This window comes from Hyaena hyaena, unplaced genomic scaffold (genome assembly GCF_003009895.1).
Source record: "Hyaena hyaena isolate Hyena2069 unplaced genomic scaffold, ASM300989v1 scaffold_64, whole genome shotgun sequence".
In the NCBI taxonomy this organism is placed as follows: Eukaryota; Metazoa; Chordata; class Mammalia; order Carnivora; family Hyaenidae; genus Hyaena; species Hyaena hyaena.
The window spans coordinates 792,363-805,751 of record NW_024080698.1 but is presented as its reverse complement, the minus strand read 5'-3'; the positions used below and the strand labels follow the sequence as shown (position 1 = coordinate 805,751).

General features: G+C 41.2%; 1 protein-coding gene across 1 annotated transcript in view; it reads left to right on the top strand.

Annotated features, from left to right (window-relative positions):
* The window catches only part of CAMKMT (calmodulin-lysine N-methyltransferase), a 397,593-nt gene that overhangs the window by 329,203 nt on the left and 55,001 nt on the right, over positions 1-13,389 (top strand). The window contains 3 exon segments of the mRNA XM_039232377.1: positions 4,860-4,920; positions 6,949-7,003; positions 8,087-8,150. Of these exon segments, the coding sequence (XP_039088308.1) occupies positions 4,860-4,920; positions 6,949-7,003; positions 8,087-8,150 (180 nt within the window).

Below are 13,389 nucleotides of genomic sequence, written 5' to 3'. Positions count from 1 at the left end.
AACTAAAAAATCAAGAAGTAGCAATACAGGGGCGCCTGGGTGGCTCAGTCAGGTAAGTGTCCGACTTTGGCTCAGGTCATGATCTCATGGTTCGTGGGTTCGAGCCGCGCGTCGGGCTCTGTGCTGACAGCTAGCTCAGAGCCTGGAGCCTGCCTCGGATTCTGTATCTCCCTCTCTCTGACCCTCCCCTGCTCACTCTCTCTCTCTCTCTCGCTCTCTCTCAGAAAAAAAAAAAGTAACAATACAGACATAAGTAGAAATATGGAAGTAATTACCAGAAGTATCAACTAAACGAATTGGAAGTAGTAGTTTCTGAGAAAGGAGAAAGACTGGGTCAAAGGGTCTGGGTACTATCGTTTGTCTTAATTAGTCTCCTAGAACTTAATGGCTCTTTAAACTCTGTATAATTTCTTTAAGACTAAAATCCTTTAGGGGCGCCTGGGTGGCTCAGTCAGTTAAGTATCCTGACTCTCGGTTTTGGCGCAGGTCATGATCTCATGGTTCGTGATTTGAGCCCCGAGTCGGGCTCTGTGCTGATGGCACGGAGCCTGCTTGGGATTCTCTCTCCCCCTCTCTCTCTGCCTTTCCCCCACTCACTCTCTTCCACCCTCTCTCCCAAAATAAATGAATAAACTTAAAAAATTTCTTTACAAAGAGACCTCTGTGTTTCCACAAATAAGAATGAGAAAACTTTTTAAATTATTAATTTTTTAATGTCTTATTTATTTCTGAGAGAGAGAGGCAGCGTGAGCAAGGGAGGGTCAGAGAGAGAGGGAGACACAGAATCGGAGGCAGGCTCCAGGCTCTGAGCTGGCGGTCAGCCCAGAGCCCGACTCAGGGCTCGAACCCACGAACCGTGAGACCACGACCTGAGCCGAAGTCAGACGCCTAATCGACTGAGCCACCCAGGCGCCCCAAGACTGAGAAAACTTTTTAAAATAATGACATTATTGAGATGTAATTCACATACCACACAGTTCACTCAGTGGTTTTTAGTATATCCACAGAGTTGTGGACCCGTCACCACAATCAATTCTAGAATATTTCATCACCTGTAAAAGGCCACTCCACATTTACTCCCAACCATCCCAGCCCTACACAACCACCACTCTATATTCTGTGTCTATGAATTTGTCAATTCTGGACATTTCATATGAATGGAAACATGTAACATGTGGGTCTTTGTCTCGGGATTCTTTCACTTAGCATAATGTTTTCATGTTCCATCTGTGCTGTAGCATGAATCAGTACTTTTTATTTTTATTTTTTCTTTCTTTTTGTTGCCAAGTAATAGTCCATTGCATGGCCATACCACATTTTATTTATGTGCTTATTAGTTGATAGACGTTTGAGTTGTTTCTGCCTTTTGGCTACTATGAATAATGCTGCTATGAGCACTCATGTACAGGTTTTTGTGTGGACATATTTTCTCTTCTCCTGAGTCCATTCCTAGGAAGGGAATTATTGGGCCATATGTTAATTCTATACTTAAGTTTTTGGTGAACTGCTTGACTGTTTTCCAAAGTCACTGCACCATTTTCTATCATTTCTCCTCATCTTGGCCAACATTTGCTATTGTCTGACTTTTTGGTTGTAGCCATCCTAGAAGGTATGAAGTGGTGTCTTACTGTGCTTTTGATTTGCACTGAGATCATTTTCACAAACTTAACACATTTGCAAAAATAAAATATGTTGTCAAAATCTCATCTTGACAAGGCCTTAAGGAAATAAACACTCTGATTTGGAGGTATATTTTGGTACAGATTTGGGGGGGGGGATGGCTTGATATATCACAATATGATTTATACTTGACTTTTGGCCAGATTTTCCATTTCTGGGCATTTGGGGGGAAAAATGTGTCTTCATTGTACCACTATTTACAATCTTACAATATCAAGAGCTCAAAATAACTTTAATGCCTATGAAGAGGAACCTAAATAAATTATGATGTAGACATAAAATATCTAGGAAGCTATTAAAAACAATGATGCGGGGCACCCGGGGGGTTCAGTCGGTTGAGCCTCCAACTTCGGCTTAGATCGTGATCTGGCAGTTCGTGGGTTCCAGCCCCGAGTTGGGCTTTGCGCTGACAGCACAGAGCCTGCTTTGGATTTTCTGTCTCCCTCTCTATCTGACTCTCCCCCGTTTGTGCACACTCCCTCTCAAAAATACATGTTAAATTATTTTTTTAAAAATTTAACGCTTATTTTTGAGAGACAGAGAACACAAGCGGGGAAGGGGCAGAGAGAGGGAGACACAGAATCCAAAGCAGGCTCCAGGCTCTGAGCTGTCAGCACAGAGCCCAATGTGGAGCTCCAACCCACCTAGCCATGAGATCATGACCTGAGCCAAAGTCAGACATTTAACCTACTGAGCCACCCAGGCGCCCCCAAATTTTTTTTAAATAATAATGCTAGTATATTTTTATTGTCATGGAAAGTTATCCATCACATACTGAGTGGGGCAAAATCAGATTGCCAAATACCTGCACGATAAGATGTCATTTGTGTAAAAAATAGCTTTGTGCATGGAGAGCTTTTTGCAGAATGATGTCCAAAATGATACTAGGGGTTATATAGCAGCGGTGGAGTTTTAGGTGATTTTATTAACTTTGTTCTGCATATTTTTGTATTTAATTTAGTGAAAAATCAACCTCTATAATTTTTGGAGATAATTCTAAAACTCTCTTGAAAGGCTGTGCATTTTAGAAGTCACAATTTTGTACTTAATCAAAGCTTGAATTTTAGTTAAATACCCTGCCCCATCATTATTTTTTAAAACTTCAAAACCATCTACTAAAAGCATAAAGAAATTCATTATTCTGGTGATTGTATGCACATGGTGTAGAATACTGTCTTGGGCTCTTCCTTCCAAAAATTTTATTATGTGCTTTAGTTTTATAGAGTTTTTTTTAATGTAGCGGCATGCCAGGTATTAGGACTTTGGGGTTGCGGCAAAGTTCATGGTTAGGAACAGGACAACAGTGTTCTCCATCTGTTCCGTCATTGGGATCATTGTCTGGGGTCCACATATTCTCGCTTTCACTGTTTTATCCCACTTTGCAGGAGAATAACATTATTTTTTTAATGTTTTATTTATTTTTGAGAGAGAGGGAGAGAGCTTGCGCGCACACACACAAACAAGCAGGGGAGGGGCAGAGAGAGAGGGAGACAGATGATCCAAAGTGGGCTCTGCACTGACAGCAGAGCGCCTGATGCAGGGTTTCGAACCCAAGAGCCGTGAAATCATGACCTGAGCCGAAGTCGGACGCTGAACTGACTGAGCCACTCAGGGGCCCCAAGGAAGTAACATTTAACAACTCATTTTTCTTTGAGCTCGTTATGAGCTAGGAACTGTTCTAAATACATTTTGTGTATTTTACATATTTAATCCTCACAACACTTCTGTGAAATTGATACTACAATTACCTTATTTTACAGATGAAGAACCTGAGGCACAGAGAGGTTAAGTAAACTACCCAAGGTTACTCAGCTAGGGCATCCAGCCTGACAAGCTGGGTGGGAGTGGAGCCCAACGAGTCTGGTTCCAAAGCACCTGTGGTCTTAACTGCCTTCCTGACTTTCCTCCTAAATACGACTCCAGATACCTCTTGCTGGGTACTTTCTTCTCCCCCACACTGTCATTTCCCCCACAGATACCATGGAGGCTGAACTTGTTGAGCCCACTTGACTGGACTTTCCTGCAGTGCATGCTTCTCTGGGGTCACTGTCTTTGCTATTCCTAGATTTACCCATGGATTCCCCATAGGACTTGACTTATCATGTCTTTGGCATCCTCTTTTCTGAAATGTTCAGATTTCTCATGCCTTGAAGCTGGAGATGCATCTGAGAGAAAAAAAAAATTAGTTCTCATTAAGTGTTTCCACTTTGCATCCAGACCCATTAGAAGAGCATTTAGGGCAAGGGCGGTGAACATTCACTGCTCTTGCCCAGGACGGAGGAGGCTTCTGGCAGAGCAGGGTGCTGGTGCCCTGTCTGAGCTTGGGGTCTGGCCCCTTGGGGAAATCGGAAGACCGTGGTTAATTCTGGTCAGAGGAGTGATTCACATCCATTGTAAAAATCTTCGGAAAATACAAAAAGTACAAAGAAAAAAAAAATTAAAAGCACTTACAGCCCTACCATCCTGTGATAACCACTATAAACTGTCATTTCCAAACATATTTGTCTTTTTTCTTAAAGGAATTCAGATGCATTCATGAAGAGTATATGAGTCATCAAAATAAATGATCAGCAAGTGATGATTTTAGAAAATGCCCATCCGTGGACTTCAGTGGGGAGGATTATTGTTAAAGATGTACCAAAAGTTGGTGAAATTTAAATTTTAATCTCGTTAGAAAGGAAATCATTGTGCATATTTGAAAAGATTAGGATGGAATCAAAGAAGAAGGTATAATGACCTCTGTGGTTTTTCTTTGCTCCTTACAAGTGATATTTCCATTTATTTTTGCCTCATATGGGCTACATATGTAGTAGGTCTTCAACTGATGCGTATGAATTGGGCTGAGAAGATCGTTCATGTGTACAAGATTATCTCCCTGAAATCCCATTAAACTTGAACTTCTACTATTTGTATTTATGATTGTTATTGTTTTTGTTATCCTGTGATTGAAATGTAGTAAAACCTATTTAGGATATTTTACTGTTTTTCTGGGAAAAGAGCTGTAATCAACAACAAAAGAAACCCATGCGATATGACATATTACAAGTAATAATTATGTTAAGTTTGATTCAGGTGGAAATAGCTTGTCCTGAACATTATTTTTTTAAAGCCATTTCTTAAGAGAATGATTCTAGAACAGAGTCCTATAATCAAAAAGTGTATCCTCTTGTGTTTTCCAGGCATCTGGCCATCTGAAGAGGTTTTGGCTTACTACTGCCTCAAGCACAGTCATGTATTCAGGTAAAAGCTGCACTTAAAAAGATACTTTTTAGCCCCTTAAGGGCATTGTATCTGCATATTGACGATTGCCGTGATTGCATTCTTCAAATTAAGTTGTTAAAAACAGATAAGAAGGAAAAGAAAAGAGAGAAAGGAAGGAAGGAGACAAGAAGAAAGGGAGAAAGAAGGGGGGAAAAGTTCCTGGTGAAAACATGTTGCTTCTGAAAAAGAAATCTGAATTGCCTTTGGGTACTAATATTACACAGCAAGCTTTTTGCTATATGTCAAAGGCTTTTGATTTCCACTCAAGGCATTTTATTTCACTTTGATTTTGGGGAAACAAAAGTGAAGCTCCAATCAATCCTTACTGATTGTGAAGGTCAAAAAAAGAAAAAAAAAAAAAAAAAGAAGGAAAAAACCCACCAAATCACAGTAAGCACATTCTTTAAACTTCTGCTAAGGAAATCATTGCAGAATATTTGATAAATAAATACCCCACAGCTATTATTTAAAGATGCCTTCCCACCCCTGGTTTTAAAGAGATTTTATATACCTGACAATATGCATTTGTAAAATGTAAATTACCATGACAGACTCATGCTACGGAAATAAGTGTTTTCAATTGTCAGTGTACATTATAGATCAAACCCATGGATGGGATTTAGGAAAAAGGAAAAAAAGGAAAGAAAAACTCCTTTGATTTAAAAATTCTAAAGATGTTTGGTAGACCCAGAAAATATAGGTTTTTCATTTTCGTTATCATTTTCTAAAAGTCATCCGGTGTATACTTCCTGAATAGCCCATTATGATTCCAGACAAGCCATTAGAGATCATGGTGTGTGTTTTAGCAATATGTACTTACAAGATTGGGTCAATAATATGTATTTTTTGAAGCTCTGTGGCCCATACTTACCAACCAGTCTATAATTGCTTCGCCCAACTAAATACCCATTAAGTGCATTTTCGGAATATGAAGGTCCTTGTTTGGCCTTTTTTCTTCCTCTTGCCCCTCTTTGCACCTCTCCCTCCCTTTCTCTCTTTTTCTTTTCTCCTGTTGAGGTGATAGACTTCCCAACCTGGGAAGAAGCAACAATCTTAAGGGTTTAAGCATGTAAAATAAGAACAGGGCAGTATTGTATTTGGGCCGCAGAGCTGCCCTGGGAGTCCGGCATTTGCCCTTCTCGCTGTGCTGAAGCTTGACTGGAGCTCCAGTCCTCGAGCTGTGGGCCGGGGCAAGAATGTCACCCGGTGAGGGCTGATACTTAGGCACAGAGGGGAAGGTGAGTGCCTAGTGCCACCCTAGACTGCCTGCTTTTACCCTAAGCCGCTTTACTTTGGAGCGGTGAAGTCAGAGCCCGGTCATCACTTTAGCCTGGGTTCGCTGGCTTCCCCATATTACGGCCCCACATTGTTTATTCACTGTGTTGTGTCGGGGTCACTTGTGATTTAAGTGTTAATTGCTAAATGCTCTTTGTGTAATTGTTCTTTATGGGGGCGGCTCAGCTTTCCAAAACATTTCAGTTCGGTTTCAGGTTTGTTTGTTTTGTTTTGTTTTGTTTTTTTTTGGTAAATTCCAGATTGCGTTTATTTGTGCCTGTGTGTGTTGTGTATGTGACTATAACATAGGTACAGACACACTCATATATGCTCTTCATTTACTTGTCTGTTTTTGAAGGAATGAATGTGGATTAACAGTGTTATCCTTTCCTAACAATTATCTTTCGCTACTCTAGCTAGTTTAGTTCTAAAAGACAGCGCCATTGACAAGGGAAAAAAAGGGAACCTTCTCAGATTTTTCAGCTCAGCGGTGGTAATGTTGCAGTGAACACTAATGAGGGAACCCCCACTGATTTGCCTGCTTTGTGACTTTTCTATTTCATAATTATTTTTAAAACGCAAAGCAACATGAGGTAGCCCAGTCATGTCTCCACAACTTCCTGATAGCGCCGTTCTTACTGCAGATGGCAATTTGTTCTTGTAACATATATATCTCTCTGGCCATTTTCATCTAATTTGTATGGGTTCTACCATTTCTTTTCTCTCTTTCAGGGACCTTGCTGTGTGTGAGCTGGGGGGTGGCATGACATGCTTGGCTGGGCTCATGGTAGGTCTTTTCTCCATTCCAATCCCATTCAGAGGGAGGAACAAAAGGAAAAATGTTCCAGGGCCTCAAACTGCTGGGTCAGAGAACCGTCAACAGCGTCAGCTGCGGTCAAGCTGCCGGGTCTTGACAGACCTTCTAGATTGACTTACTTTCGGATCATATTGATTTTATGGTTTGCCTCGATGAGCAGAAACATTTTACCTCAGTGTAGTCAATATCGCTTGTTGTGACATTCCAGGCCTCGCGCCGTCTCTCTTTGCCATAGCGAAAGCATTTTTGTTGTCGTTGTTGTTGTGTTTTGTTTTTTTTTTTTTCAGATTATAGTCCCATTTGCTAAGATACAGGAATAGCCCGGCGAATCACAGTTGGAGCACCATGATATAGCTGCTAATGTTTTGCCTGCATTATTACACCAACAAACATGATCCAGAGCGCTCAGTAATTAGATTCTTTTGAATTAGATTGGCCATTCAGGAACGTCGTTCCCCATTCTCTGGGTTCTGAGTCATGTATTCAGGAGATATTATGTAGCAGCACAGTGCATTAGACAAGTTTTTATGTCTCTACAAATAAAAGCATATTGTTACACTGATTGGCATTTGACAAACCTGTCGCTCTTACACAATGTGTCGAGGTTACAGCCCAATGTGCGAGCATGTCAAAGCTCACAAAAAAATTACCCTCACAAAGCCATCTGCCTGCAATGCAAAGTTATATGAAGGGCATCAGGCAGTCAGACAGAAGCAAGCTGAAAGGCAGAGTGACAGCCTTGTATGATGGCTCTCCGAGATAAACAGAAGCCCACAAATGAAAGCCTCTCAGAATACCATCATCCGCTGTCACAATGCAATTACCGAACAGAATGATAGCAAGATAGAGGCTCCCGCAAATGGAATGATAAAAGTATTGACTGATTTGATTGAATGATTAAAATAATGCAGACATAAAATGAAAAAAGATTGAAGATTGTTACAGAGAAATAGGTGAGGAAGCATGATACTGAAGGCTTGTCACTTCTGTCTTCACTTCCACACAGACAAGCATATTTGCTCATTGTTTGCTCTGCTCCTTTTTTTTTTTCAGGTTGCTATTTCTGCAGATGTCAAAGAAGTTCTGTTAACTGATGGGAATGAAAAGGCCATCAGAAGTATCCTTATTCAGATAGAAAACGGGTCTGTTGTGCTCATTCCTTTTTCCCGGCTGAGTAACAATTGATATAAAGAAAGACAGCATGGGGCATTAAAAAAGAATCCCCCCCACACACATGATAAGTAATTAAGAAAGAGTAGAAATATATGGGATTCATTGGCTACGACTGTGTTTTTTTTTTTCTTGTATCTCGATAGAGTTTTACAGTCACTTCTTGTTAAGGGAGCCTATGATTTGTGGACCACTCGAGGCAATAAGCGCATCTGTTTCATAATAATTTCCAGGCATTCTTGTCCTTTTATTTCCACGGAGATTTCCCAGGATAAAAGAAACGATTGAATATTTATTATATCGGATATTGCTTGCAAAAATTAACTTCCAGCTTCGCGTTCATTATGACCCTTCTTGCGTTTGATATCGTACCTTAGGTGCTAAGTAGTGCTGTAGCTACTCTCATTGCCAAGGCGCTACCAATATCTCCCCACTGGAAGCAGCTATCAGTCCTTCATTATTTCCTCTTATTTAGGATTGTAAAAGCTCTCTCTCTCTTTTTTTTTCCTGCTATGCTATTACAGTTCAAACTCCATTATATTAGATTATGCTTTACTAATATGTACACAGAGTTCGTGAAAATTGAACTGTACTTTAACTAAGAAAGCGAGCGTAATTTGTGGCTACTTTAGCAATCGAGCTGATTTATTCAGGAGCAGTTAACAGCCGTTAGAAATTGAGAGGAGAAGCGGAAGATCTATTTGCTTTGGATTTTTTGGTACGCCTTACATTTACATCAGGAGGGAGGCAATCTTCTTGCTTGGATTTTAGACCCCTAAAATGCCAAAGCACTTTTGATTTTTGCAGCTTCTTCCTTGAAGCCTGTTTTCAGTTTTTCTTTTTCTACCGCTGCTATGTAGTTTGTTTGTTTGTTTGTTTGTTTTTAAGTAAAATTTGCAGCAGCTCTATCGGGCTGCTCAAACAGGGGAAAGGGGATGTGAGAAGCACAGTAGCTAATAATTGTTCCGCAGCACTGTGTGCTCTACAGAGCCCCACCCCGCTAATTGCCTGACAGACTTTAAAAAAAAAATTTTTTTTTCAGGAAGGAAAAACAGCCAATCACAATCTTGGCCTTTCACACAAGGGAAAGAGATCACAAAAGGTGCTTCCTTTTTTAAGATGCAGGATTTTAATCATGATCTTCAGCCTGTCTCAAGTTTCTCAAAATATTCCTGAAGATGAGCCCATGTTGTTTCATTCACTCGGCTTTATTCTGAGTTATGCCTTGCACTGTATCATTTCACTGTGCTCCTCCTCCGCATGTCAGGGATCACAGACAGCGAGAGGAAGTCAGGTATGCTGGCTCAGCCCCAGTGGATGGGCTCTCCCCCCACCCCTTGGAGGTGGGGGTGGGGAAAAGAGGATTATTGGACAAGAGAGGGTCAATTTAGCCACAGAAACTCTCGGGTTGGGCCCGGCAACCTGAGGTTTTTCTCCAAGTCAGCAGGTGTCTCATTTAATAGCCTCAGAAACAAATTCAAACTTTTATCAGACTATAGGAACATCTGTAGTCGGCATGTAAATTTAATCGTACTGACATTATTATTGAACTATAAAGTACAGGGCTTCCAGAGAAGGGAAGCAATGCTAATGTCATTAATTAACACACCTTTGCTTTAAACAGCAAAGATGTCATGCCAGCTCTTGAAATCAGAGCGGAAAAATCTCAGATTCTGCATTCACTCCGCTGGCCTTTCAAGGAAATGATTGGTGCAGCCCCCTCCCAAGAAAATGGATTTTTAACATTTGGTCCTCAGAAGCTCAGCCCTGAGAGTGCTTTATTGTGCTGGGTTTTACAATGGGTTTAATATAGCGGGGTGCCAAAGGGCAGGAGGGGAAGAACTTTACAATGTAGATAAAGTAGGTCCTTTCAGGAGGCAGACCCAAACTGGTCTAGTGTGTTTTATTTCATCTCTCAGGACTTTCCTGATGGAGTTCAGGTTTTATCATGCAGTTGTTCCATGGGAGTGCCTTTTTCTTTTGTAACTGGATCTAATTTTTTTTTAATTAAGAGAAAAGAAGCATGCGTCAAGCCTAAAAAATTGGCAATGTGTTTTTCCTGCTTTTAATACCAGTGTTATTCTTGATTTACTAACAGAGCTTACAATTGGCATCCCCTGTAAGCTGTTTTCCTGAGTAGGGTTAATAGGAATGAATTTTTTTTTTTCTATTTGTGTGCCCCCTTTCTGGAAGAATAACTAATTGACTGAATCACATACTGTTGATGCATATAGATCGAAACAAATTCATTTAAAAATTACTGTTTACATCTTTCCTTTAAAATTTTAGGAAGCCTAAATTATATAGCAGTTGTAGGATATTATCCAAAAATTACTTTCTAAAAAGTAAAAGTGGATGTCAACCAAAAAAGGGGGGGGAGAGAAACATTGCCAGAAGCCAGAAAATCTCTAAGCAAAGCTGCTAATTATTCTTAATGGGCAAGATGAGCACATTAAGAAACAAATGAATACATCAGTGAAATGTAATTGAAAATCGACCTGGCAGTCGCACATCACATCTGAGTATTGGCCTGTATATTATTCTCATCATTTTAAAAATTATTTTTGTTGTTTTTGGCATCTGAATTGAATGAATCCAGCTGAATCTTACTTCCTAGTCTCTTAAGCTTCGAAGGTTCTGGTTTTTACCTTTTTTTAAAAAAAAAAAAAAACAGCATGTTTTGATATTTCCTTTTTACCTTCTGTTATTTCTATTTTTTAACATGTAAGGTAATGAATGGATGAGTTTTGAATCTTTACATCATAGAAGCCTGTCAGCCAGTTGTGAGGTTATTTATAATCTTCCCTAAACTGTATCACAGGGATTGGCTATGTTTTCCAGAGCTCTCTCCCTTGACCCTGGAAAGCTAGATGTTGATTTGAGATCTATTAAACAGATATCTGAAAAGAGATTAAGACTTGAGGTATAAGTGAATGTCATGAGTCCCAAATATCTTCTTAGACTCGTGGGTACGTGCCCCTGAGGTACTCCTTGGTCCTTAAACTGCATTGCTGGGTCTAACCCAGAGCCCCTCTACCTGAGAGCTACCTCTCCTTACAGACGCCATGTGTATCTGTATCCAAAGAGAACAAGAGATAAATTAGAAATGGGCTCCTTTGCTTCGTCCACTTCTCAAATTTACCTAAAATAGTTCGATGCGTTCCCTTTTTTTTGGCATGGCCCTTTTGGTGTAGTAAAGAAAGAAACCTCTCAGTGCCTACAGATCATCATCACTCACGAAAGTTCATAGCTCGTGATGACAGTGACAGAAGAAAAGGGGAGGGAAGCGATATACTGAGTTGCTATCCGTGCTGAGCCTCTTCCAAATCATCATCAAGTACACCACCGAGTCGTGAGCAGCCCTCTCTGGTAGACTCACTAGTGCCCCCAACACAAGCACCCTGCCTCGACCCATCCTTCGCAAACATCAAGCATATTATCTGCAGACTGTGGCAGTGCTTGGTGACCCATTTCTTGTGCTCCCGACCCATGTGTCTTATTCCCCCAGCATGCACCGTCTGGACCATGATTTCGAGCTCAGGGTCCACCAGAAATTGGCAAATCTCCCGTGCATTTTTTTTTTTTAATATTTGTATTTATTTCTAGGAGAGAGAGACAGCGTGAGCAGGGGAGGGTCAGAGAGAGAGGGAGACACAGGCTCTGAAATAGGCTCCAGGCTCTAGCTGGCAGTCAGCACAGAGCCCGACGCGGGGCTCGAACCCACGAACCGCGAGATCATGACCCTAAGGCTATCACCTTTAAAATGCACGGGAGAGGGGCGCCTCGGGGGCTCAGTCCATTAAGCGTCCGACTTCGGCTCAGGTCATGATCTCACGGATTGTGGGTTCGAGCCCCGCGTCCTGCTCTGTGTTGACAGCTAGCTCAGAGCCTGGAGACTGTTTCGGATTCTGTCTCCCTCTCAGTCTCTACCCCTCCCCCACTTGTGCTCTGTCTCTCTCTGTCTCAAAAATAAATAAACTATAAAAAAAAAAAGTGATAGCCCTGGCTTAACATTATTTATTAGCATAACCTGTGACTTAGGTGATTAAGAAATTCAGCTTCATATAGACCGTGCAGCCTGTGCTGTGGATGGCAGAGAACTTGAGAATGCCAGGCCATCGTCCTGAGTTCAGGCCTCTTCCTCCAATGGCTGTGCCAACTGTACTTCTGTTTGCCGGCTGAGTCATTAATGGGCTCCCTGTGCCTCTTACTGGGTAGGAGCTCAACAAATGGCTTTGAAAATTCAATTTAAATTAAGTAATAAATTAATCTAATTAATTAAAATGAATCCAACCACTATTAATGGCATGCCGTTTCAGGTGCTAAAGGTAGAGAAGTGGACAAGACGAACCGAGTCCCTGTTCTTGTGGGGCTCAGACTGTACCTTGGCTGGAGCACATTTACACCTAGGAAAGATACTGAAAATCTTCGAGGCAGAAGTTCTCTGATTCCTTCCAGTTATTTAAATTCTACAATATAGGGGCACCTGGGTAGCTCAGTCGCTTAGGCGTCCAACTTCAGCTCAGGGCATGATCTCGCGGTTCATGAGTTCAAGCCCCACGTCCGGCTCTGGACTGATAGCTCGGAGCCTAGAGCCTGCTTCAGATTCTGCGTCTTCCTCTGCCTGCCCCTCCCCCACTCGTGCTTGTGTGTGTGTGTGTGTGTGTGTGTGTGTGTGTGTGTGTGTGTATCTCTCTCTCAAAAATAAATATTTTAAAACATTTTAAAATAATAAATTCCACAATATAAATGTTCACATAAATAGTTCTGAGCGGCAAGGAGAGAAAATAAAGCGTAACTGCCAAACCTCATTCCAGTCACTCACCAGCCTCTTCATCCCTCCAAAGCTTTTTGCCTGAATTATTGAAAAAGTTAATGAATTGGCATGAATTAGGCACCTACATGCGTCAGGCTCATCCTATGTAGTACTCCATTAAGCTATAAAATAGGTGTCATTATTCCTCTTTTTGAGGTAGAGCTCAGAGAGGCTAATTTACCCAAGTTCACACAGCCACTAAGTATCAAAATCAGCTTAGAAGCCAGCCAGGTTGATTGGGCTTCAAAGCTTCCCTCCCCCTCCCCCCATTAAGCTGTTCTGTTTCACCAAAACCTAGAATGGTTTGATGAGTGTCATCTTCCATTTTCCTCAGCACCCTCAGTAGGAAAAGGCCTCTCACCCAAAAACA